Genomic DNA, 23,772 nt, shown 5'->3' on the forward strand with positions numbered 1-23,772 from the left:
TCTCTAATTTGATGAGCTTTACAGCTACATAAAACATGGTTTCAATGTTTCAGAAGGAAGAAGGGCTAAAGCAGATACTACTTGATATCATTTCCATGACACATTCTCAAAACTCTCAACCAGTAGTGATGTTTACGCAAAAATAAAATGTTTACCGTCACTAACACTTCCCCATCCAGTCACAACACAGATCTCAGAGGAAAACAGAGGCTCCGTGCTGTGTGGGAGACACACTGGCCTCACCACTGAGTTGAACTCCAGAGCAGAGCTCAGCTGTATTAGGGCGATGTCAGAGTCAAAGGTCAGTCTGTCAAAGTCTTCGTGCACCACAATGTGTTTTGCCCTTCTCACCTGTATTGTTAGCAAGCAAGAGATTACAAGGCAAAGTCAATGAGTTGAACAACTTCCTTGTATACTGGTCCAAAATAATCTTAAATCTCTGCATTTCCACACATCAGTAATGAAGATGACTTTGTACTAAATTAAAAAGGGCAATCTCTGTTAATAATTTACAGGAGTCCATGCACCGCTTTCTGAGGACTGGTGGTCCTGGAAAAATCAGACTATGGTGGACCTGTGTACATGGACCTGAATTTGCACTTCCTGACTCACCTCACCTAATTTTCAGATTAAATGTGATCTTAAATGGTATCTTTAAATGTTAGTATAAATGATAAGTATACGAGGGCATTAGGGGATTAATAACTCCATGTTTTAGCTAAATGTATTCCCTGGCATGTGAAAATTTAGGCAGAATAACCATTAAAACCATTTCTCACCTGCTCAGTTGGTTCCTTCAAGGTTCTGTCATGGTCTCCAGCAACAATGGTCCACAAGAGTGGATTATTTTTCCTGGAGAGAGAAGAACAACAAAAGTTTGTCATGAAAACACATTTTTCACCATTTGGTCTAACCCCTTCTGGCCCTACCAACATGCACTGTTCAGTTCAGTCAGGGGCCACCCACTACCCTGTCTGGCACCTTTGTGTAACCAGCAATGCTACACTCTGCCTCCTGACCTACCTGAGGACAAGTTCCTAATTGTGTATCTTGCCCCCTTCTTTTGGCCATAAAATGTCTTTGGAGCCCTTATCAAATATCACCAAAGACTATTTTTAAGTTAAGAAGGAAAAAAGAAAAGTTAGAGCTCATTTTAATTTCATAGTGATATTAGGAATGCATGAAAAAAATTACCTTCATAATGAGGTAGATTCTGGTCCATGTTTTACTGTTAAAAGTATCCAAACATTATATTACAGGAACCAGAATTGATGAAACTCAGGTTAATAAAGATTTGTCAATTCAAAAATAGGTAAAATTCACGTATAGTGTTAGAGGTCAGGGCACTGATTCCTTTTAGAGGGGTGATTATTGGGAGAGCCTCGAGGGGGGCCCCTATTTGTTTCTTGACCTGGGTGCTGGTTACATGGGTGTTTGCTTTGTGTAAATTCCTCTAACTGTACTAAAGATTTGCACACATTTGACATACTTCAAAAAGATGTTTAAAAATTTAAATGTACATCCATTAATTTGCCACATCAAGATCTCCAGGGCTCCCCTGGTGGCACAGTGGTTAAGAATCCACCTGCCAATGCAGGGGACATGGGTTTGAGCCCTGGTCCAGGAAGATCCCACATGCCACGGAGCAACTAAGCTTGTGCTCCACAACTACTGAGCCTGCGCTCTAGAGCCCGCGAGCCACAACTGCTGAAGCCCACGTACCTAGAGCCTGTGCTCCACAACAAGAGAAGCCACCACAATGAGAAGCCCGCGTGCTGCAACGAAAAGTAGCCCCTGCTCACCGCAACTAGAGAAAGCCTGCGTGCAGCAATGAAGACCCAATGCAGCCAAAAATAAATAAATAAATTTTAAAAAAAGATCTTCAGTTGAAAAAATATCCAAGTAAAGAGTCTCTCAATTGCCAGAAGTACACTGTCACTTCAGCTCGGAGATTAAGTTTTCGTTTTTCAAAACTGTTTCTTCAGTAAAATTTATTGAAATTATTTTTCAATAAACTTTATTCAAAGGAGATGCTTCTTAATACACATAGGCATCTTCTCTCTAGTCATAACCATGCTCATTTCAATTTCTTGCATGATGAGTCTGACTCATTCATGTGTTTCAATGTGCCTCTATTAAGGGAACTAACTTAGGTAAAGTGCCTGGCAAGTACTCTACAGATGGCAAAGACTCCATAATGGTAGCCATTTATTATTATCATTGTTCTTATCTGTCATGCACTCTAATGGAAGGATCAACTTTATTCTCAAAGTCACCCTCTAAATCATTACTAACTTATTTCTTAAAGCTGTTACCAAGCTGTTGTCCTAGAATCATACCCCTGCCCTTGCCTTGAAAGGAAACCAATTGCTCGTATCTAAGTCTCAGGAGGAAGCTGCAAAGAGAAAACAAGAACTGGTTAGACCCAACTAGGCTCAAGATGGCAGAAGATTTGACTTCCACTAGACCTTGGACCTCATTATATGCTCATTGTAATACAATAGCTAAATGACGTACCCACCAGCACCATGACAGTTAATGGTTGCCATGACAACACTGGAAAAGCCCATACAAGAACTGAAAAGGAGTGCTGCATCAGTTCCAGGTCCAAACCACACCCTTGTTCTCTGATAAGTCATGAATATTCCTCCCACTCTTTCCAATTCCCTCCATTTTACTTCGACCCTCCTATATATATGGTGTCTCCACCAGAATTGGGTTAAGAAGTTGAATTTCGAACTAAATTCCCACTTCTCCATTCTTCTGCCATTGAACAAAGCTTCTGCTGTCCCAGTCTCAGCATTGGTTTCATGATTGGCTGTGTGAATCCGAGTGGAAAAAGAACCTCCCTGGCTGAGACAAGGGGTGTCCCGGCAGGTGTCCACGTGACCAATTTGATGACAAATTCATTCTACCTTTTTATACAGAGAATAGTGTCCACAATACAAAGAAATAATAAACATCATGGTAGAGTTGATAATGTAGCTCACAATCTCTAGTGAAGAAATTGTGCACAGTCATCAAATATCCTTTTATTTGGTAGAGAACACTGTAAAAAGTATATGACAACACAACATACACTTTATAAAGCAACAAAGCTTGAGATTTCTCCAATATGGGACAATAGCTGAAGGTATCAATTTATGAATTTCTCTAGCCTTTCTTCCCACTTGCCCATGATCAAGCTTCATTTCTTGCATCCTTATGGCCCCATCCCCAACGCAACAATGGGACATGTATCACTTACTGCAACAGGAGAAGAAAGAATAACTGCTAAGTTACAGAAAGGGGCTGAAATTGAAAAAACCGCTGATTTAGGTTTGAGACAGAAAGATTCCAACGCACAATTGCAAAGTGAGTTTAGTGCCCTAAAGTAAGTTAAAAATCCCACATGATCACGAAGACCAGAGTGGAGTCAGCAAAATAAGAACACACCAGGTTTTTCCTAAGGATAGAACAACATTACCCAGGAACTTGTTAGAAATACAGACTCTCCGGCCCCACACCAGACTTTAAGTCAGAAACCCTCCAGGCAATTCTGATGTTTGCTAAAGTTTGAGAACTAATACTAAGGGTAACCAGTGCCAGGGACAGTAGTATATGGGAGGTGATACAGTGTTGCTGTCAGTCGTCCTTATTGTCTTTGGAACACTACCCAGCAATGCCAGCCAGCCTGGCACCTGGTGACCTTCAGCAAAAATGATGTCTATCTCAGCTCCCAGATTTTGCACACTTCCTCAGCTGGCTCATCCCACATGGCAAACCTGCCTTCTCAGTGGATTTGGATACGCAGAAGCCCCCTTCTATGGAGGATGGAGCCCTGGATGTGTATAAGATTGATGAAGCTGAGGCAGGGAGAAGCAAGTCCTTGAAGGAATCAGCTGAAGAGTTCCCTAAAGGCAAGGCATGAAGGGAACATACTACCTCGGTTATACCAACATATCAAACACTTCTGGGGTAAAGATCTATATAGTTCAAGCTTCAAAAAGATATTTTTCTGGTCAAGTAAGTTAGGCAACTATGAAAAGTTAAAAAATGAGGTGCACAGACATTTTTCATATCAGTATAAATACAAGGCACAATGTTTTGTGCAAAAAATTATAAAATACTACAAAGTACATTTAATGTGCATAAACATTAATGGAAAATCAGATAATTAAAACATTTTAATATTGATTACTTCCAGAGAGGCGGAATGGATTAGTGAAATGGAGAAGGTAGTTTAGATTTTACCTGATAACTTTATTTAACTGCCTTTTAAAACAAACATTATTACTATTTTAATGAAATTTTACAAAGAAACCAAGAAGGTTCACTAATGATATTGGACACAAGTTCTTTTTGTGGTTAACTTAAATGGTTCACAAACATTTTTAGCTGACTCTGTTTATTAATCTCAATTGACTCATCAAGTTGAATATTCTACCTTGTGAAGAATGGTTTGCTGTGGTTGGTATCTTGCTGCAAGGAGTCATGGTCCATGACATTAATTCAGGAACAGACTAAACTATTTGACAAGGGAGTCTGCCAAAGCTTCTGCTGTGCCTCTGGTATCAATACTAATAGCTGTTTTCTCCAATGCATTAATTTTCGCTAATTAGTCAGCTATAACTGAGGTTTTTCCATGGTACATAAAAATGCACTTTGATAGAATTCTTATAAAATGGCTTCTCCAAGGGCAGAAGGTGTTAGAATGAACCATGTGGTTACTGGATTGAGTTGGAAATACTCGCATGAACTCATGTTTACTTTAATATAGGTACAGATAGATAAATATGTTTATATAAGTGAGTTAGTATGCATACTTACATTTTCTAGCTCTTTCAGCTAAGAGGGCCTAGAAACAATAGCCCCCTAGTAGCAAGCAGGGTGCTCAGCACCCAGATCTTGACTTCTCATGCCATTCTCCAATAAAATGAACCAGGGCTCATGGGAGAAATGGCTGTTTCTAGGACTGAGAGGGGAATACATAAGATGAACCTGGAGCATCCTGTAGTGTCACAAAGGATGGGGAAATATCAAAAAGACAAGAAGCCACTCTGAAAGAACTCACAGTAGTCAAAGCTGGAACAATTTGAGCAACAAAATAAATATACAGTATTTATAAAAATAAATATTTTCAAGTCCGCACCGATATAAATACATGATTTAATAAATAAAAGGAAGAGAAGAGGTAAATCTCCCATACAGAAGAATTTCAAATAATTTTTGTAGGAAGCTATGCACTCAAGAAGGTGGAGCTCAATGCCCAACTGTTTGAGTGTGGGCTACCCTTAGCCACTTGCTTCCAAAGAGTAGGTAAGGATGGGGGGAAGATGCACCTTTACAGTGGAGACACCTGGTAAACACTGCCCGGGCCAGTGATGGAGGTTAACGTCATCATTGAGAAGTCATGTTGACAGCTTGTACCCTTGATATGATGTGATAAGAAGAGCATGTTGCCTCTGTGTTCCTCCTCCCCCAAATCCATAATCCCAGTAAAACCGTGAGAAAAACATCAGATGAACTCAAACTGAGGTACATTCTACAAAATACCAGATGAGTACTCCTAAATACTGTCCAGGTCATCAAAAACAAGGAAAGTCAGTGAGACTCAGAGCCAAGAGGAGGTGAAGGAGACAGGACAACTAAATGGACCTTGGTGTCCTGAATGGCAGAGGGAACAGCAACTACACAGACCTTGAGAAAGGAACAAGCACAGCATGTTTGAGGAAGGGGGTGGGTCCACCCGGGACAAGCAGGGGAGGGGTCAAGATGGAGTCAGGGACAAGGAAGTGTTCTGGACCTTGGCTGTACATTGGAATCATCTGGAGAGTATTTATTTATTTTGAAGTATAGTTGATTTACAATGTTGTGTAAATTTCTGCTGTACAGCAAAGTGATTCAGTTATATATATATATATATATATATATATATATATATGTACATTTTTTAAAAATATTCTTTTCCATTATGGTTTATCATAGGATATTGAATATAGTTCTCTCTGCTGTACAGTAGGACCTTGTTGTTTATCCTCGGGAGTATTTAAATATACAGGGTCCAGAACCAACCCACAAGTGATTGCCTTAACTAGTCTGGACTGAAAATGAATTAATTACAGTTACACACATTCACATGATTTAATCTATATATGTTATAAAGATAAAAGCAAATCACAGAATTTAAACTATAGTTCTTTTACATTAATATCAAAACCAGGAAAAACAAGGCGATATACTGGTTTTAGGGATTCATAGATTTTAAAACGAAAAAAAAAAAAAGCAAAGGAATTATGAACACAAAATTTAGCGTAGTGTTTACCTCTTTGGGAGGGGCACTAAGGGGTTTTGAAAGGAAAGTGTAAAGATCCTTCTTACACTAGGTAGTAGGGACACAAATATACATTTACTAACTATTCTTTAGATTACATATGTATATTATGTACAGTTTTTCATATCATGGCATAGTTTACAATTTAAAAACATGGAAAGTTCAGTGATCAAGGTGTGGATTATCCTACTGTGCTCTCCACTGCCGTGAACCATACTTTAAAAGGAACAACGCTAAACCAATCCAGGGTAAGGTACATTGCATGGTGAGGCCTCTGGAATTACAAACAATAGAACAATGAGCATTTAGCTTAAGGATTAAGTTAAGGGCAATGTGAGAGGGCTGTTGAAGTATAGGAAGGGCTGTTGTGTGATAAAAGAAAGAGATTGAGTTCTTGTTTTCTGGAACTGCAGTAAATTTAGATCAATAAGTTTCGGCTACAGAGAAGCAGACTTGGGCTTAACATAATCAGAGATCCCTATAAATGGGATGAACAATTTCAAGATTTGATTTGCTTTTTCCTCACTGACATTGTTTAAATAGAGGCTAGGTGGACCTGGGGCAGAAACACTGAAAGGAAGATTCATGCTTTAGAATTAGCCTGGATGATTTTAGAAGTTAGACAATTTTACGTATGTCCCAGGTATGGTACATAAGTACATTAGTAAAATATCACCAGTCTCACTCACGATTGCACACAATGGGCTGCAGTCAGAATCCAAACAGAGCTGATGATGGCACCTCCACACTGGTGATTGCCTAGAAACCTCAAACCCACCTGCCACGGCCAGCAGTGGGGGCAGGCTTCTTCCCCTCCTGCAGTTCTCCTGGAAAGCCACTGGGGACTAAATGGAGGGATGCCACAGACACCTACAGCAAAGGAGATCAAACTAATGACCCATCCAACTGAAATAATTAAGAACACACTCCTCCCCCAATGGCTTGCCATAGCCAGCAGTAATAATTCCCAAATACCAGATGAGTTTCATGAAGATATAGATTCCTAAGACCCATCTCTGTAGAATCTGACTTTAAAAGCTTGCCTAGGTGACTCTGCTAAGCAATCAGGTTTTTAGGTACTGGCCTAAAAAATTATATTTATTCATTCATTTAACAAATATTTATTTAGTGTTTGGTGTTGCCAGGCACTGTTCTAGACATTGGTGACATATCAATGAACAGCATACTGTAGACAAAAATCCTGGCCCTTATGGAACTTACATTCTAGTAGGAAAATTCTGTTTATTAGCAAAGGATACAAGGTTCTTTATTATACATCCTTGTTTAATCTCTCTTTCTCATTGTATAAAACCATTTACCAATCCCCAAACATACCAAATTGGCTCAGACATCCAAATGCTGTTCTCTTGTCTGAAATACTGCTGTGACTCAGATCAAGTACTATCTTCTCCATGAAGTCTTCTCTGACTCCCCCATAAGAGGCAGACAATTTCCCCTCTTTATAGCTCCCTGTGCAACTTTCTATTGATATTAAAACCCATCAACTAGAACATATGAAATACATGCATACAGAGCAATGAAAGTTCATAATATTTAACCAGAGACTTAAGATTATAATGAAGTTAAGAGTTGCAAGTGTGTTAAAAAAATGAAAACAAAAAAGTTTTGTTTTCACCCTTTGCCCCTAAATGCAAAATCATATTAAACACAGAATTTAGGAAGATATTTTAAGTTTGCATAGGAATAAATGAGGACAAGGAATGCTCTCTGTACCTCTTTTTTCCTGTCATAAAGCTTATTTCTTCTTCCCTCTATCTATAAGTCTATACTCAAACCCAAACAGGGTTCTGGAAATTTCACGGGCTTAAATATAAAACTCATTCTTGCTCACTGTGAAGCTATATCAATGCATGAGGCTTCTGTAAAGAGACATCTAGTTAAAGAAGAAAGGAAATTAAACAGATAAGAATCACATGGTCATCAACTCACCATATGGAATATCTTTTGTAGAAGATACAGCATTGGTTTTTGAAGATGATGTTGATCCAATTTTGTTTAAAGAATCTGCAGAGGAAAAAAATATTAATTGAAAATATTTAGAGTAGCCTATAGTAGCTGACCCTACTTGCTTACATGGTCAATCATAGAACCACTCTTAAGTTGATCTAACTACTACTATCTTTCAAATGTTATGCCAGATCCCATACATGTGATTTGGTCGTATATCTCTTAATATCCCTGTTGTACCCTTTTAAGCATTTCTTCCTTCCTTGGCTCCATGAAATTACTCTCCTGGTTTTTTAAAAATATATCTATGGTCATCTTTTCCCAATCTCAGTCTTTATTTCAGGATCCTATTCTTCATTCTGAAAGATATTCCACGAAAGGACTGTTCATAGCCCTATTTTTATTCATTTACATATATATGACGTCCAAATGTCCATCTTCGATCTAAATCTCCTTCCTGAATTCTGGATCTAGGACTGCTAGATCTAGGACTAATTCTAGGACTGCTGGATACCTCCATCTGAATCTCCCACAAGCTCATAAAAGTCCACATATCTCAAATGGAATCAATTGATTTTAACAGTCAAGATGCTCTTGTTATGTTTCTCTGTATCATTTAATGACTCCACAATCCATGCAGCCACTCAAGCTAGAATCCTGGAAATCATGCTGGAATTTTTCTTCTTCATATATCTCCTTCCCCACAACATAACTAATCAAGCAATGTCAGAATAAATTCTTACCATGATTTCCTCACTACTCTGCTTGTGAGTGAGCTCACCCCTGACCTCTAATGCCATCTTCTACATTACCACTAAGGTTTGAACTCTGGCTCCACCTTGTGCCAGCTATGCACCTTGGGGAAAGTTATTGAACTCCTAAGCCTCTGTTCCCTCATCTGTGAAAAGGGGCACAGTATACAAACCTCTTAGGTTTGTACTGAGGAATAAATGTAATAATACATGTGAAATGCTTAGTCCATACCTGGTACAGGGTGAGTAATCAATAAATGTTAACTAGATATGCTGTCACTGTGGTACTTAACATTTAATATCCTGTGTCCATCATGATCTAACTCTCGCCTTTTTTATCATTCCCTCCAAAACTCCAACAAAACTGAGGTATTTGTAGCTTTCTGTACAACATCCATTCTCTTTCACATTAGGGTCTTTGTATATGATATTCCTTTTGTCTGAGTAAAGGCTACTTTATTTTCTAGAATGACTAGAATCATACTAATCCTTCAAAGCCCTCAAATATCCCCAAACAGAGCCAATCTCATTTCTGAGTTACACTCTCAAATCTGAATTATCTACTTTTCATATAAGGTGCTTGGAATCTTTTTTGATCATCTAGTGGACACAGTTTCTTGGCATCATCTGAAGTACTTCTTAAAGCACAGGTTCCAGGGCCCCATTCCACATCTACAGTATCAAAATCTTTGGGGGTGGGCCCAGGAATCTGCATTTTAATTTTGCTACCTAGGTGATTCAAGCACCCTAAATTTAGATAAACATGGTTAAATTATCTTCCCTATAACAATTTTCATAAGCAAAATATCACAATCATACAAGTGTTTATACTCACCTGAGGGTAAAACGCTGAATCTAGCCTTGAAGCGTTGGAAATTCTTTTCACCATCACTTTTAAAATGAATCACCATCATATTACCAGGACTGAATACCCGAGTGGCGTTCAAGATTTCACAAAGCTTGGCTGTAAAAGTTTTAGGGAACTTTGCTTTATAGTTACAAAAAATTAAAAATCAGAAAACAGAGGTAAAACATCATCCAATTACTTTTCTTCCAAAAGGTTTTGTTTTCTCCAACTTTGCTTTGTACCCTTCCATTTCATGTGGGAATCAAACACTAGTTTCAAGATAACAATGTACTATAATTTTATCTCGCAGGAAAAACTCTATAGATAGGGCAAGATTATCTGACTTTTAGTATGCATAGAAACCTCAGTTGACTGTTAATTTATAGACAATGAGAAGAGGTGAATTAAAGAAAATCCCAGGGGCTTCCCTGGCGCAGTGGTTGAGAGTCCGCCTGCCGATGCAGGGGATGTGGGTTCGTGTCCCGGTCCGGGAACAATATGCAGTGGAGCGGCTGGGCCCGTGAGCCATGGCCGCTGAGCCTGCGCATCCGGAGCCTGTGCTCCGCAACGGGAGAGGCCGCAGCAGTGAGAGACCCGCGTATCGCAAAAATAAATAAAAGAAAAAAAAAAAAAAGAAAATCCCAAACTTGGTATTCCTCCTTCCAAACTGAGCATGGCTACACTTTATGTGATAGGTAACACATCTGAAATCTGCTTCACCTAAACCCCACTCTATATGGGTCCCGATCTGCTGCATCCGGGAATTGGGCTCCCTTCACCTGCCCTGACTATCCAAATAAACATTCCAAAGTTATCTATATTCCTGGTCTCCAACCCACACTACACCTAGCTGAGGGACACATAGTAGGTGTTAAGGATGTGGTAACATGGCCAGAACGGATAATTTTTCATACACAGTAAATTGGTAGGTCAAAGCTGAAAGTATATTTGAAGAATTTAGTTCAAAATTTAACTTTTAGGGCTCACGTAGAAATTATAGCTTTGAATAATCTTTGAATAATCTTTTTTTGGTTACTTTTCTTGGACATAAAAATGAATATATCAGCAATTGAAGGGATTAATACAGAAAATAATGTTTAAAATTTTACCTTAAATCTCTGCCAAAAATTTACTCAGTGTTAACATTTTCTTTTTTCCCTGGAACCTCCTTTTCACCTTCCAAATATTCTGAAACATTCTTCAAATTTTGCATGTTTCTATTAAAAAACTTTACTGGTAAATCAGTTGAAGTGATAGATTTTAAAGCTAAAGTTTTATGGCATCATGAGTTTCCAGTATAAGAAATTCATATCCCCACTCTACCTCATGGTATCCAAGGAAGCCAGCCAATGCTCCAACTACTCTGGTTTGTCTCATACTTTTCAGATTAAATTTAAAGGACAGAATGTTACCACCCAACCCATGTTCCTCTTCAGGATCACCATAAATCACAACAGCATGAGTACCGTTTTGGTTAAATTCAATACTAAGGTCTTCAAATGTCAGCTGTATAAATTATAAACATAACCAGAGAAGTGGTCAAAGAGAAGATACAAACTTTTAAAGTTTCCCTCTATACGTTAAAGGGCTCTCAGTCACACCCTCATATTCCGTTGGTAGAAGGGTAAACAACTGCAGCCTCTTTGGAGGGCAATTACTACTGGATTTAAAGACACAAACCCTTTGACCCAGTGAGTCCACTTCTGGGAATTATATACATCCACATCGTCCAAAAACAGTGACACAGGAACGTACCAGCATTGCTGGCATGGGCAAAGACTGGCAACTCACTAGAAGTCTGTTAATAGGGAACTGGTGTAAGAAATTAAGGGAAATCACACAATATAATTTAATGCAGTTGTTGTAAAGAAGCCCTCTGGGCTTATCTAGAAAGATCCTTGAGATATTTTTAAGTAGAGAAAGCACTGCCAAGCAATATGAATATATACATGTTTGTAAATGCTCGGAATCTCTCTCTATGGATATTCCAGAAACTTATCAGTGTTTGATTTCAGGAAGTAGGATGGGAGTTAGATAAGTAGGAGACTTACTTTTTGTTTTAGTCTCTTTTAAACTGCTAAAACATTTTAAACTACATACAAAGATCCCCTTTTAGAGTTAAAAAAAGAGCAAATAGAAGATCTTAATCATTTGACAATTTAACAGTCCTGATGAGGCAAGTTCTGCTAAACACACACAGCTAATTTCTTGATGAAGTAAAGGCCTCCTTAGTTGCTTGCCTTTATAGTGTGTTTCTCTGGAGCATGAATCAACCAGTGACATCCTACATTCCTGGGATACAGGTGAGGATAGCCGGCAGAGTGAATCATCCCTTCCACCACCAGCACAGCCCCACTCCCACATCCTGAACCTATGGAAGTGTTGCGGAAATCCTAGGTGAATAGCCAAAGGCATTCCCTCTTCTTCACCCTCATATCACAGAAAAACAGCAGGGAATTGCATGCCTGATTTAATACCTACCTGCTTCTGAGTTCTTCCGTATAGCAGTAAAGGTAAGCTCAAAGCTGCTGCCACTGTTGTCTGTATCAGAAAAAAAGGAAACTGTGGCCTCATTGGTCTCTGTCAGCAATGGTGAGGGTAATATATTTCCACAGACCTTACCTTAAAAGCGAAAGAAATTGAAACAAGATTACTGAAAAATGATGGAAACAAACTTAGACACGTGCTTTTCTGATACTACCTTCCATGAACTCTCTGTTCTAAATACACCAAAGTACACAGTAGTCCCTTTAATTCATTCTACACTCTGCTTCAATAATTTATACTCCATTTACTTCCTCATACCCAATCTCACATGTCCAAATTCTACTCATCCTTCAGGGTATAACTCAAAGTCCAGCTCTCCATAGACATTCCCTGACAACCAATGGAAACGAGAGCTTTGCTGAACCCCAAAGCACATATCCTACTCTACGTCATTTCCTACTTTGTGGTACACCTTTATTTACTTCACGAAACTGCAAGCTCAGTAGGGCAGAGACTGCTTTTACTCTGTATACATCCAGTACTTGGTATGATATCTGGTTTAATGATTGGTTTAAAGAATGATTACTGGGTAAAAAGGCCTAAAGCATGAAATCATTTAGTCAATAAATATTATAACCCTTAGCACAGTACCTTGACTATAGCATTCTGTCAAATATTTCTGAAGAAATATTTATCCTAATCATTGCCCATATGGAGATCTACAGACCGAGGTCTATGCCAGCTCCAGAGACCTTCTATCACGCTTAACACATAATATTTCAATTAAAGTAAATATATCAGTTATGCTTATATAGCTTGTAAGAGGTATTCAATAAAAGAAACGAAATGACATGAAATTACCTATTGTCATGAGAAAAAAGAACATTATAAAACAATGTAGAGTTCAGTGTGTACAGTTAATATGTATAGATAAATATACATCAAAATGTTAGCAACATTTACCTCTAGGTGGTAAGGTTATGAATGGTTTACATTTTCTTCCATATGCTTTCTGTCTGTACCAGATTTGGCAAACATGCACCCGCTTTTGTGGTAAGAAGGAAAAAACTGACATGGCCTTGAAAGGAAGTTTCTGACAATTGTGAGATCAATTTCGTTCAATACTGCTATTAAACTTGAGGAAGGAATCGATAAACCTCAGGAAATATGCTGGTCTTTGCTTCCACTCTTACCACACACACTCTTGGCCCCTTCAAAAGGGCACAGTTTGCAAGATGAAATAATTTCCCTGTGTGCAGAAATCTAATTTCAGATCCTTTAGCCCCTCTTTGGTTGTTTGGATACTCTAAAATGACAAATGAAAATAAATGTAGCATACTCACTAATAAGCACTCCACTGCTTGATTGTAAAGATACATAGTCATGGTCACATTCAACTTGATTTTCTATGTCTAAGCTTGTAAATTTTATTAGGATAATTTTATTTTCTGGTACCATTATTTTCCAGATACATAAGCTGCAGAGGAGAAAGTGAAGAAAGTATAATAAATGGCAGAGTCAAGTGTGACAAATAAGATCTAATATCTGAGGTTTAGCTCATAACTCAATACTAAAATTTTACAGGATATTAGAAGGTAAAAGGCAAAGGAAATTCTTTATGTGAGAATAATTTGTTTATGCTCAAATTGCCGTCATTTCTCCAAGAAATGGAGCAGTATTAATCAGAGAATGGTCAGAAACCACCCTTTAAATTTCATTTAGTTATAAAATGCAAGAATTTTGATCTACGAATTTAAGAAACCTAAGATTCATCTAATTTATTAGTCTAATTGAAAATTCATAATATTCACCCAGAAGTTGAATTATGGATTATGAATTATGGATTGACCATGCAGCATATTTTAACCCAAAGCAGCCACATCCTCCTAGGTCAGCCTAAATCATAATCCCTGTAGTTGCTATGTTATCCAACTTCCAGTAAGGTAAGCTGTGACCTTTTACAAATATCTTTAGAAATATGTTTAAACATTTTGAAAGTAGTTTACATAATTTAACACACAATCATTTACCTTTATTTTTCTACATGAATTCATACTATTTACTCAAGAAAAGAAATCCCAATCGGCCAGACATTCTCAGGGTCTTCTACGGCTCACATGTATGTGAGTTCAAAGTAATTGTTTTTTTTAATTGACAAGTGACCCTCTGTCATGATTTTAATTGTTCATTTATTTACTTTTTAATTTTTTTGAAGTATAGTTGATTTACAATGTTTCAGGTGTACAGCAAAGTAATTCAGTTATACATACATACATATATATATATTTTTTTCAGATTCTTTTCCATTAAAGGTCATTCCAAGATATTGAATATAGTTCCCCGTGCTAAACAGTAGGTCCTTGTTGTTTATCTATTTTACATATAGTAGTGTGTATCTGCTAATCACAAATTCCTAATTTATCCCTCCTCACCCCTCTCCCTCGTTTGGTAACCATAGTTCATTTTCTATGTTTGTGAGTGAGTGAGTGCAAAGCAATCTTATCTGGAACCTAACATGTCAGAACGAGCTTCCTTCTAAAGCTCCATAGTCTTTATCAACAACCTGAGACCTGCTAACTGTCCCATTGCCCTTCAAGTAATAACTTCTCAGGACTGTAGGAGTTATCCAACCCTTTTATGCCCAGTTTCCAAAACCAAACACTGTAATTCTCACCAAACATCTTCTCCTTAACCAGAAACTCCTTGCTTTACTCTTTTTCTATTCAAGCTCATCATCCTGAACTAGATGTAAAAATAGACTGCCTAAAATATTATTAAAATTACTTTTTAATCACTTTGATTTAAAAAGCAATAAGCTGCCTAAAATACGACGATGCCCACTTTTCTAAGCACTTTAGTTGGAAAAACACTCCATATCCATCTTCCTTCTTGGGATTCATTACCCCCCTCTGAGGTAGGCAGGAGAGAAATTACTCCCCCTTCTCCAAATAGAAAAACTGGGATTGATATTGAAAGAGTCATCACATCTCACATATAATGGGAAATACAGTTTAGGCTTTATGACTTCAAAGGCCACTGCTTTCTCCTGTTTTCATCATATTATTTTCTAATTCAAAATCTCTAACTCAAAGATGGAATATAGATTTCAAGTCACATGCCAACCTTGATTTATTGTTAGTGGTTGCTGCATTAAAAGGATTCTGAGGTCTAGTCAAGCTGAGTGAGAGAGGGGTACCAGAATTAATCATCGATTTATTCATTCAAATATCTATTGAGCAGTTATTATATGCCAGGCACTGTTCTAGGCTCTAAAAGATGTAATATCTTCCTTGGAAGGAGACCATCTGAATGCCATGAATCTGCCATTTCTGAGAGTCTAGCTACCAACTACCAGAATAAAGACAGGCTTGGAGAGACTATAACTCCCTGCTTCACTTTCACATTATCTCTTTCTCCCTTACCATTGGCTAATTAACTCCATTTGGAATTTAAAAGACCCTTCTTCCATCATTCAAGTTTGCTTAGCATGCTGGAGTCACTAAGTAGGTAAATTGGCTCCATGCCTTATTACATTTCTAAGACATGTCTTTTCACATTTGAACATTCTAAAATCAGAAGGATCTTACAATGGAGTCTTAAAGTTCGGTTAGAAGGATCTCACAATGTTAGTCTTACAATCAATGTATTGAAAGAGTGTTTCAAGAGAGGATTTGTAATAGTTTTGGCCAGTCACCTGGGGGTTGACTGCATACTACGTAATTTTTCTGCTTGAGGTGTTTTAGACTACACTAGTGGTGAAAATTTTAGACTACAGACTTGCATGAATATTAGCTTATGATTTGAATTCTCAGGAAGATTTGTACCCCTCCCTATATCCATTGCCGAGGTTGTGGCATGTAACTTTCCACATGAGTGGGCTTATGCCTTGTATAGCCTTACACTGAAGGTATAGGTGTCCCACTTTTATATGGAGATCTCCTAATCTTGGGTATTTTGTTTTCTTTATTGGTGGTACATAAAATAACAATGAACAACCAGTCTGTTTTCGATGTGTTGAAATATGGTACAAATTCATGCTGATATTGAGTTGTAATGTAGCTGAAAGTCTTATTCTCTTTAGTTGACTTCTTACTTTAGTCCCTACAAGCTATTTAATATCTTAACTTCGTTCTCTAAACATGAAGCAGTTCAAAGCTTACAATTACTAAAACAGCATCTAGTGCAAATTCCTTCAAATTTCCCATAGATTACCTTGACATTTTCTGTTCCTTTCCCAGGAAAGGAATTATCTTCCTTCTTTCCAAAGCTAAATCTTTATTTGTTGTGTTCTCATGAAACTTCCTTCACATACATATGTATTTCTCTTGACTAATCACTCTTACTCTCTCTCCTGCCCATAAGAACAGTTAGCCCTACCCTTCAAAAAGCAAAATCCCCATTTCTCTTAATCCTAGTGCCCTATTACCCAAAGCCACTGTCCCACCTTCCTCCTTCCCTTCACTGCTCAGCTGTCTTCCTCGTCTCAAACAATAGCAGCTCCTTCCTTCCTGTAGGTCACAAACCTTCAACACAATCTTAAGTCTTTCTCTCTTGAAACCCAAATTTTCAAGTTGTTAGCAAATCCTGTGGCTCTACCACTTCTCACCACCTCGACTGTTACAAACCTGGTCGAAGCTGTCTTCATCCTTACCGGGATTGCTGCAGGAGCTAGTCTTTCAGCTCTTGCTCTTGCCTGTTCTATGGTCTATTTTCAACACAACAGCCAAAGAGATCCTTTAAAATGTGTCAGATCATGTTCCTCCTCTGCTCAACATCCTCCAGTGGCTCCATATCTTACAGTAAAATCCAAAGTCCTTCTTATGCTCTATAAGTTTGGCCACTCATAATCATGACCACTTTCGCCCTCTCTCACTTAGCTCTAGCTAAGTGCTTGGTTTTTTTTTTTTTTCTGCCAGGAATATCTCTTCCCAAGATGATCGTTTGATGGCCTCACTCATTTCATTCAAGTCTTTGTTCAAATATCATTTTCAAAGTACAGTCGTCCTGAACATCTTCCCCAATTATTGCATAACCCAGCACTCTCTACCCCTCCTTCTTGCTTTATTTTCCTGTACAGCACTTACCATCTTCTACTGTATGTAATATTATCTGTATTATCCCCACTTTCCACCCCACAACTTGCCCCACAAAGGAAAACATTTTTGTCTGTTTCATCCTCTGCTGTATAACTAGCACCTAAAATAGTGCCTGACACATCTTAGGGCCTCAATTAATTTTTACTATTTGGTGAAGAGACACCAAGTCTTCAACAATCTCTTAATGCATTGTGAATATAGCTTCTAACCTTACAATTTTACTGAATCAATTCCTAACTTTTGAATTACCATATCCAATGTCATTTTATCTGAACTCATTTTGACTTTTGCAATGTTTGATACTACTAAGAACACCCTCTGTCTTGAAAGTCCTTCTTGCAGAGATCTCTTCAATACTTCATCTAAATTGAATCACAAGTTCTCTGTCTTTGAGGGTAAATTGTCTGTCATCTGTGTATCTCTTATCCAATAGATAAATGCTTTCTAAAATCTCACGCATAGCCATCCATCCTCTGCTCAAATATCCACTTATAAAGGAAATTCATTATCTCCTGCGCAGGCCATTAAATCTCAGAAATCTCTCAAATTAGAAACTCCTTTACATTGTACTGAAATCTACCTTCTTCTAATATTTACCCTCTGCTCTTGTTCTCAGCTCAGCAGTTAATCAGAAGTCCAATTCTGCTTCTATGATAGCCTTTCAGATAAATCAAGACAGTTCCTTCCTCCTGTCAAGTCTTCTTTGGAATGAATATATTCCTAGTTCCCTCCACCACATCTCCCAAGGCACTGTTTTGAATTTCTTTTGATCTTGGTCATTGTCCTTCAGGTAATTTCCAGGCTATCAATGTTCCTCTCTAACGATTGTATCTAGAGACCTCCTGCCTACACCCCAGCCCAGGACTCTAACAGAATAGGACTCTGGATGTTATTCATCTAAAAGTTTAAGCAAAGATGGCAAAGGCTTTATTGGTATTATATTATTACTAGGTTGACTCACAGAAAGTCAACTTAGACTCTTAATAAGCCTTTTAAATATGGGCTGCAATTAAGCCACATCATTTCTGTCCTATACTTGTAATGGATATTTACATTTATTTTACATTAATTTTGTAAATTATAATCTCACCACCATTTTGACTTCCCATTGCCCATGGCATAAAGTCTAAGCTTCTTCACATGGAATTCAAGGTCCTCCACAATTAAGGCCTTTTTATCTTCATCGTCCACTGCTACCCCAGTTCCTACTTACATTAACATTGTTCTCCAGCTGCACTGGGACACACTGTCCAAACAGTCCTGATATTCTTCACCTCCTGATATTTCTTATACACAATTCCCTCTGCCTGGCATGATCTGTAGAAATCTCTTATATGTTAGAGCTACAAAAGACATCATGAGCAATAAAATCATAACTATACTTCACTGTCTAGTTTCAATACCATCCCCTTAACTGAAGCATCTCTACCCCTCCCAACCATAGTACACACACCTCACAAATCTCTGCAATAGGAATTATTCTCTCCATTGTCAATAGTACCAACACACCTTGGTAGTGTGGATTATAAAGCTTATTTCACCTTGTTTTATAGTATAGTTATTTTTGTCCAGCTCTCTCCTCCTACCAGATTATAAACTCATGGAACTCTCATCTACCTTTGAACACCTTTCAATGCTCAATGCGATTTTAAAAATGAATGTAGAACACTTAAGAAAGTGAGATATTTGCAAAATTAATTTTTAAAGCTTAAAGATATTCTTAGCCATATAGAGGACAAGGTAGGTAAAAATTTTTTTAAGATACTGAAGCTTATAGATCATGAACTATTTTCCCTCTTCTAGGCAACACTGAACAAAGTATTACAATTATCACAGAAATAAGTGGGACAGGATTAACCACTAGATTCCCAAAACAATCTCACTACCAGCTGCTGTTAATGTTAGATATTTGAATACATCAATTCAGGTTAAGTTCCAGTGTTTGTTTGTTTGTTTATTTATTTATTTTTTCCTTTGGCTGTGCCCCGCAGCTTGTGGGATCTTAGTTCCTAAACCAGGGATCGAACCTGGGGCCCCTGCAGTGGAAGCCTGGAGTCCTAACCACCGGACTGCCAGGAAATTCCCCTCGTAAGCTCCAGTCTTAATGTTGATGATTCATACTAACAGGTATCAGAAATACCAATTAGCAAATATTTGTCATCCAATACCAGATAAAATATTTAGGGTTTTATGTTAATCAAATAAAGTAATTGAGATACCAGATAAAATTGCCAAAACATGGCCCCTTAAAATGGCATGATTTGGGGGAAAAACCCAGGGATCGTTTCTACCAGGGTTACGTACCGATTATGAGAATAGTTGCTCTCTTTCGAATGGGGATAACGAATCTTCCCATTTTCTCCAAATAATACTGTTCCCTGAGGTTTACAATCTTCCAAAACATAGGAAAAAAAAGCTGATTATTTTGCTCAGCCATGGACATTTCAAGACATATTGTACAGACTCAGCTTGAAGCTATATAATTTATATTATATAATTTGTATTTATGGGAATGCATTTGTTTGCAGGTGCCATGACCTATACTTTGTATTTGCAGACTTTGTTAGGAAAATTTCTAAATCATAATTTTAAAAATATATAATAATTTTATTAATTAACCATCTGATATTCTTTACAATACTTTTTACTGAGGTATAATTGACATATAACATTATATTAGTTTCAGGTTTATGACATGATTTGTTATTTATACGTATTGTGAAACAGTGAGTATAGTTAACATCCATCACCATACATAGGTACAAAAATATTTTTCCTTGTGATGAGGACTTTTAAGATCTACTCTCTTAACAACTTTCAACTATGTAACATAGTATCATTAACTATAGTCATCATACTGTACATTTTTATCTCCAGGACTTATTTTATAACTGGAAGTTATAACTTTTGACTCCCTTCACTCATTTTGCCCTCTCACCACCTCTGGCAACCACCAATGTGTTCTCTGTATCTATCAGCTTTTTTTTTTTTTTTTTTTTAATTCCACATATAGGTGAGATCACACAGTGTTTGCCTTTCTTTATTTCATTCAGGATAATGCCCTCAAGTTCCTATCCACGTTGTCACAAATGGCAAGATTTCATTCTTTTATATGGCTGAAGAGTATTCATAATATTCTTTACCTGAGTTCTTCAGATTTAACAATTATCCAATTTTCTCAAATCATGAGTCATAGTGAAGCTGTCAAATTATAGTGTATGAAACTAATATGGTGTTTTCCCATCTCTAACTTCCTGGGTTATAATAAAATACCTTTGTATAATGATATTAAAGTAAAAGTACACAAATTTTAGCAATGACATGGCAAGTCTCCAGCATTCGCTCAGAAATTTCAGACTCCTGTGCCACATTTTAATTGTTGGAAGCTAGAACAGGCAACTAGGCAATGAGAAGCTTAGAAAGATGATATTAAGGAGGTGTTATTTAAATAAATTACTTGTCACATTCTGATATTCATTTGATTGTGGAATTGATGGTTATTGCCTGATTTCATTGCCACTTTAAAATATTGTTACCATTAACCTTTGTTCAGCGCTTGTTAACCTCACGCCGGCCTCTCGCTGTTGTGGCCTCTCCCGTTGCGGAGCACAGGCTCCGGACGCGCAGGCCCAGCGCCCATGGCTCATGGGCCCTGCCACTCTGCGGCACGCGGGATCCTCCCAGACCGGGTCATGAACCCGCGCCCCCCGCATCGGCAGGCGGACTCTCAACCACTGTGCCACCAGGGAAGCCCTCTATTATATTTTTTTTGTACTCCAACACTCCCTACTTACCAAAGTTGGCTTTGTGTTTTAGATATAGCAGTGCAATATCAAAACTCATACATCCAAGTCTGTTGTATTTAGGATGGATAATAATTTCTGAGACAGGAATTTTCTGTTCCTCCTTATCCTTCTGAAAGAGGTTATACTCCCCAGCAGTCACAGTCAGATGCTTAATTTGCTTCCTAAAACCAAACAAAAATCTTTCAATAAGTCTAGCTGTCTCCCCCAGGAAAGACAGTCTTGGTTTCATGTAATTAAATGAAAGTGATTAATGTACCTTTAAGCATTTCTAAGTCTTAAAGGAAGATGTGTCTTTATTAGTGATTATTATCAATTGTTATAATTCCCTGTAAATTATAGGTATCTATAAAAAGTCATGGTTTTCAATCACAGAGTGTTTACATTCTGTGAACCCTTTCCCCTAGCATCAATTGTCTTTCTGCATAAAATATTTGTGTCTTCTTTTGTACATAAACCAGTCTATATATGCTCTACCATTTTAAGCAAGATAGAAAGGTTGTTCCTAGGACTGTCCTTCTTTTCCTTTTACTAGTACCCTCTTTTAATCTAGTCAAGTATCTGTTATTTCCACAGTATTTTCCCCTCCTAATTACTGAAACTCAGATTATTAGAACATTAGTGCATCTGTTCAACATTTGATGTTAATACTTTATTAAAATAAGTAACCATCACCCCTACCCCACCACTAACTCCACAGATCATCGATGATGTCTGGGATCTTTGGGGTCTCTGATTAGTAGGGTAGGAAGCACAAGAAATCTTGGGATATACACAAGTTTCTGGGAATCAGGAAGGTCAGTGGGCAGGTGGACCAGAGGGAAAAATTAAGAAAGGGACTAAGACTGAACCTTGTATGGTGTTTAGGGTGTCGAATCTCCCAATCCTATGGCCATGGATCAAGGTCTGATAAGTAATGGAAACCCACAACTTACTCATTGAGGCTAGCCAGGCAGTGTGCTGCTGTAACCCCCAGGTCATCTCGAATCAAGCTTCCTCCACAGAAGTGGTGCCTACCTAATTTCAGGGAGACCTGCCCAAGAAAAAAGTTATGAACACAACTAATATACATCTCCACACAGATGTCATCTCCTTCAGAAACATTTGAAATCAACTCTTCTAATATGATGTCACATTAAGACACTGATATAAATTGGTTAGGAAGAGATTTCCTATGAAATAAACTCTTTGACAGTGAGGTCAAGCCGGGTCTGGAGAAAAATTACATGTTAACCTGGAGTTGTAGTATTTGAAACAAAGGAAATAATTCACTGTTTTCTCATTAAGAAATCAATGTCTTTCTTATACCCACCTGCCACGGGTGTCCACCAACTGTTGAATTTCCCCAACTACTAACTCTAGAGAAGAACCCCGATTCCAAGATAGTTTCCGTACTTTTCAAATCAACTGCACGAATTCCGCACTTCAGTCCTGTGTGGGAGAGCATATGTGTGATCACACACACACACACACACACACACACACACACACGGCACCTTATGTTAGCGTTCACTTTATCCTGATTTCCACGTTCGGATTTTCCTGGCCTGGCTCAGATGTTCTGGTGTCACTCAGCTGCAGGCTATCCCCTTTCTTTTCTCAAGATACCCCTGACACTATACAACTCATTGACTAGAACTTGCCTCGCGACTCCCTCTGCCCTTTACAGCCTGAGCTACCTTAATAAAAAAGACCTGGGCACTGCATGAGGGCCTCTCCCTCTGGTGATGGATTCGGCGCTTTCTCTGGGAGGGTGAGCATCACATAATTTAGGTGGAATGAAAGATACTGGAGAACATATGCTGCTCCGGAACAGAGCTATTAGGTTTTAAGTTACTTCTACTTGGTTATCTTTCCTTGGAGGAGAATCCTTAGCACAAGCATGATTAGCAGATGTGCCTAAAAACTTGAACTCCAGAATCCAAAGGATTGCAGAAGAAAATCCGGCCCAGGCCCTTCTTGGGCACACCTGGCTGTTCTCCTTTCTGCCCTGGGGAGGAATGAAGTCCCCTTGCCGGTGCTCAGCCGCCCGCAGTCTCGGCGGCGCCCAGCGCCGGGCTCACCTCTGCTCCTCCAGGGGCGGACCGCGAGCACCAAGAGCAGCAGCGAAGCAGCCCCAGGCGGCGTCCGCATGGCGCCCGCGCGTGGGGACCCGTCGGTCTTCCTCAGACGCCGGCGGTGCAAACCCGGCGAGGAGAGGCGCTGCGGCCGCAGGGCTCGTGCTCCCGGAAGCGCACGCGCTCTTCACTCCCTCCAGCGGCGCCAAGGGGCCGCACCTGCCTCGCAGCCGGGCGCACAGCTTTCCCTCCTCAGGACCAGCCGAGCCTTGGCAGCTCTCGGGCCGCCCAGGTGTCATAGCGACCCCGCCCTCCTTCCTTGGAGACAGGAGCGAGGTGACCTCGAGGGTGAGCCTGGGCCAGATGCGGGAGCAAGGGCATCAGTGGCCTAGAACGCTCAGCGCAGGTGAATTCTGTTCCCAACCAGGGAGTGTGGCCCAAGCCCAGGG

General features: G+C 38.8%; 1 protein-coding gene across 1 annotated transcript in view; it reads right to left on the reverse strand.

Moving 5' to 3' along the window:
• Positions 1-23,399, reverse strand: part of OVCH1 (ovochymase 1) — a 70,706-nt gene extending 47,307 nt beyond the window's left edge. The window contains exons 1-14 of the mRNA XM_030761819.2: positions 23,236-23,399; positions 22,579-22,813; positions 22,202-22,299; positions 21,258-21,430; positions 19,768-19,855; positions 13,711-13,844; positions 12,362-12,502; positions 12,121-12,251; positions 11,296-11,386; positions 9,869-9,997; positions 8,264-8,338; positions 7,003-7,183; positions 780-852; positions 156-351 (exon numbers count right to left, since the gene is read on the reverse strand). Coding sequence (XP_030617679.2) covers positions 156-351; positions 780-852; positions 7,003-7,183; positions 8,264-8,338; positions 9,869-9,997; positions 11,296-11,386; positions 12,121-12,251; positions 12,362-12,502; positions 13,711-13,844; positions 19,768-19,855; positions 21,258-21,430; positions 22,202-22,299; positions 22,579-22,813; positions 23,236-23,399 — 1,909 coding nt within the window. The remainder of the gene's footprint in view (positions 1-155; positions 352-779; positions 853-7,002; positions 7,184-8,263; positions 8,339-9,868; positions 9,998-11,295; positions 11,387-12,120; positions 12,252-12,361; positions 12,503-13,710; positions 13,845-19,767; positions 19,856-21,257; positions 21,431-22,201; positions 22,300-22,578; positions 22,814-23,235) is intronic.
• Between the last annotated feature and the right edge of the window lie 373 nt (positions 23,400-23,772).

This window comes from Delphinapterus leucas, chromosome 11, assembly GCF_059928025.1.
Source record: "Delphinapterus leucas isolate spDelLeu-1000000601 "Yukka" chromosome 11, BTC_Dleu_Yukka2, whole genome shotgun sequence".
Classification (NCBI taxonomy): Eukaryota; Metazoa; Chordata; class Mammalia; order Artiodactyla; family Monodontidae; genus Delphinapterus; species Delphinapterus leucas.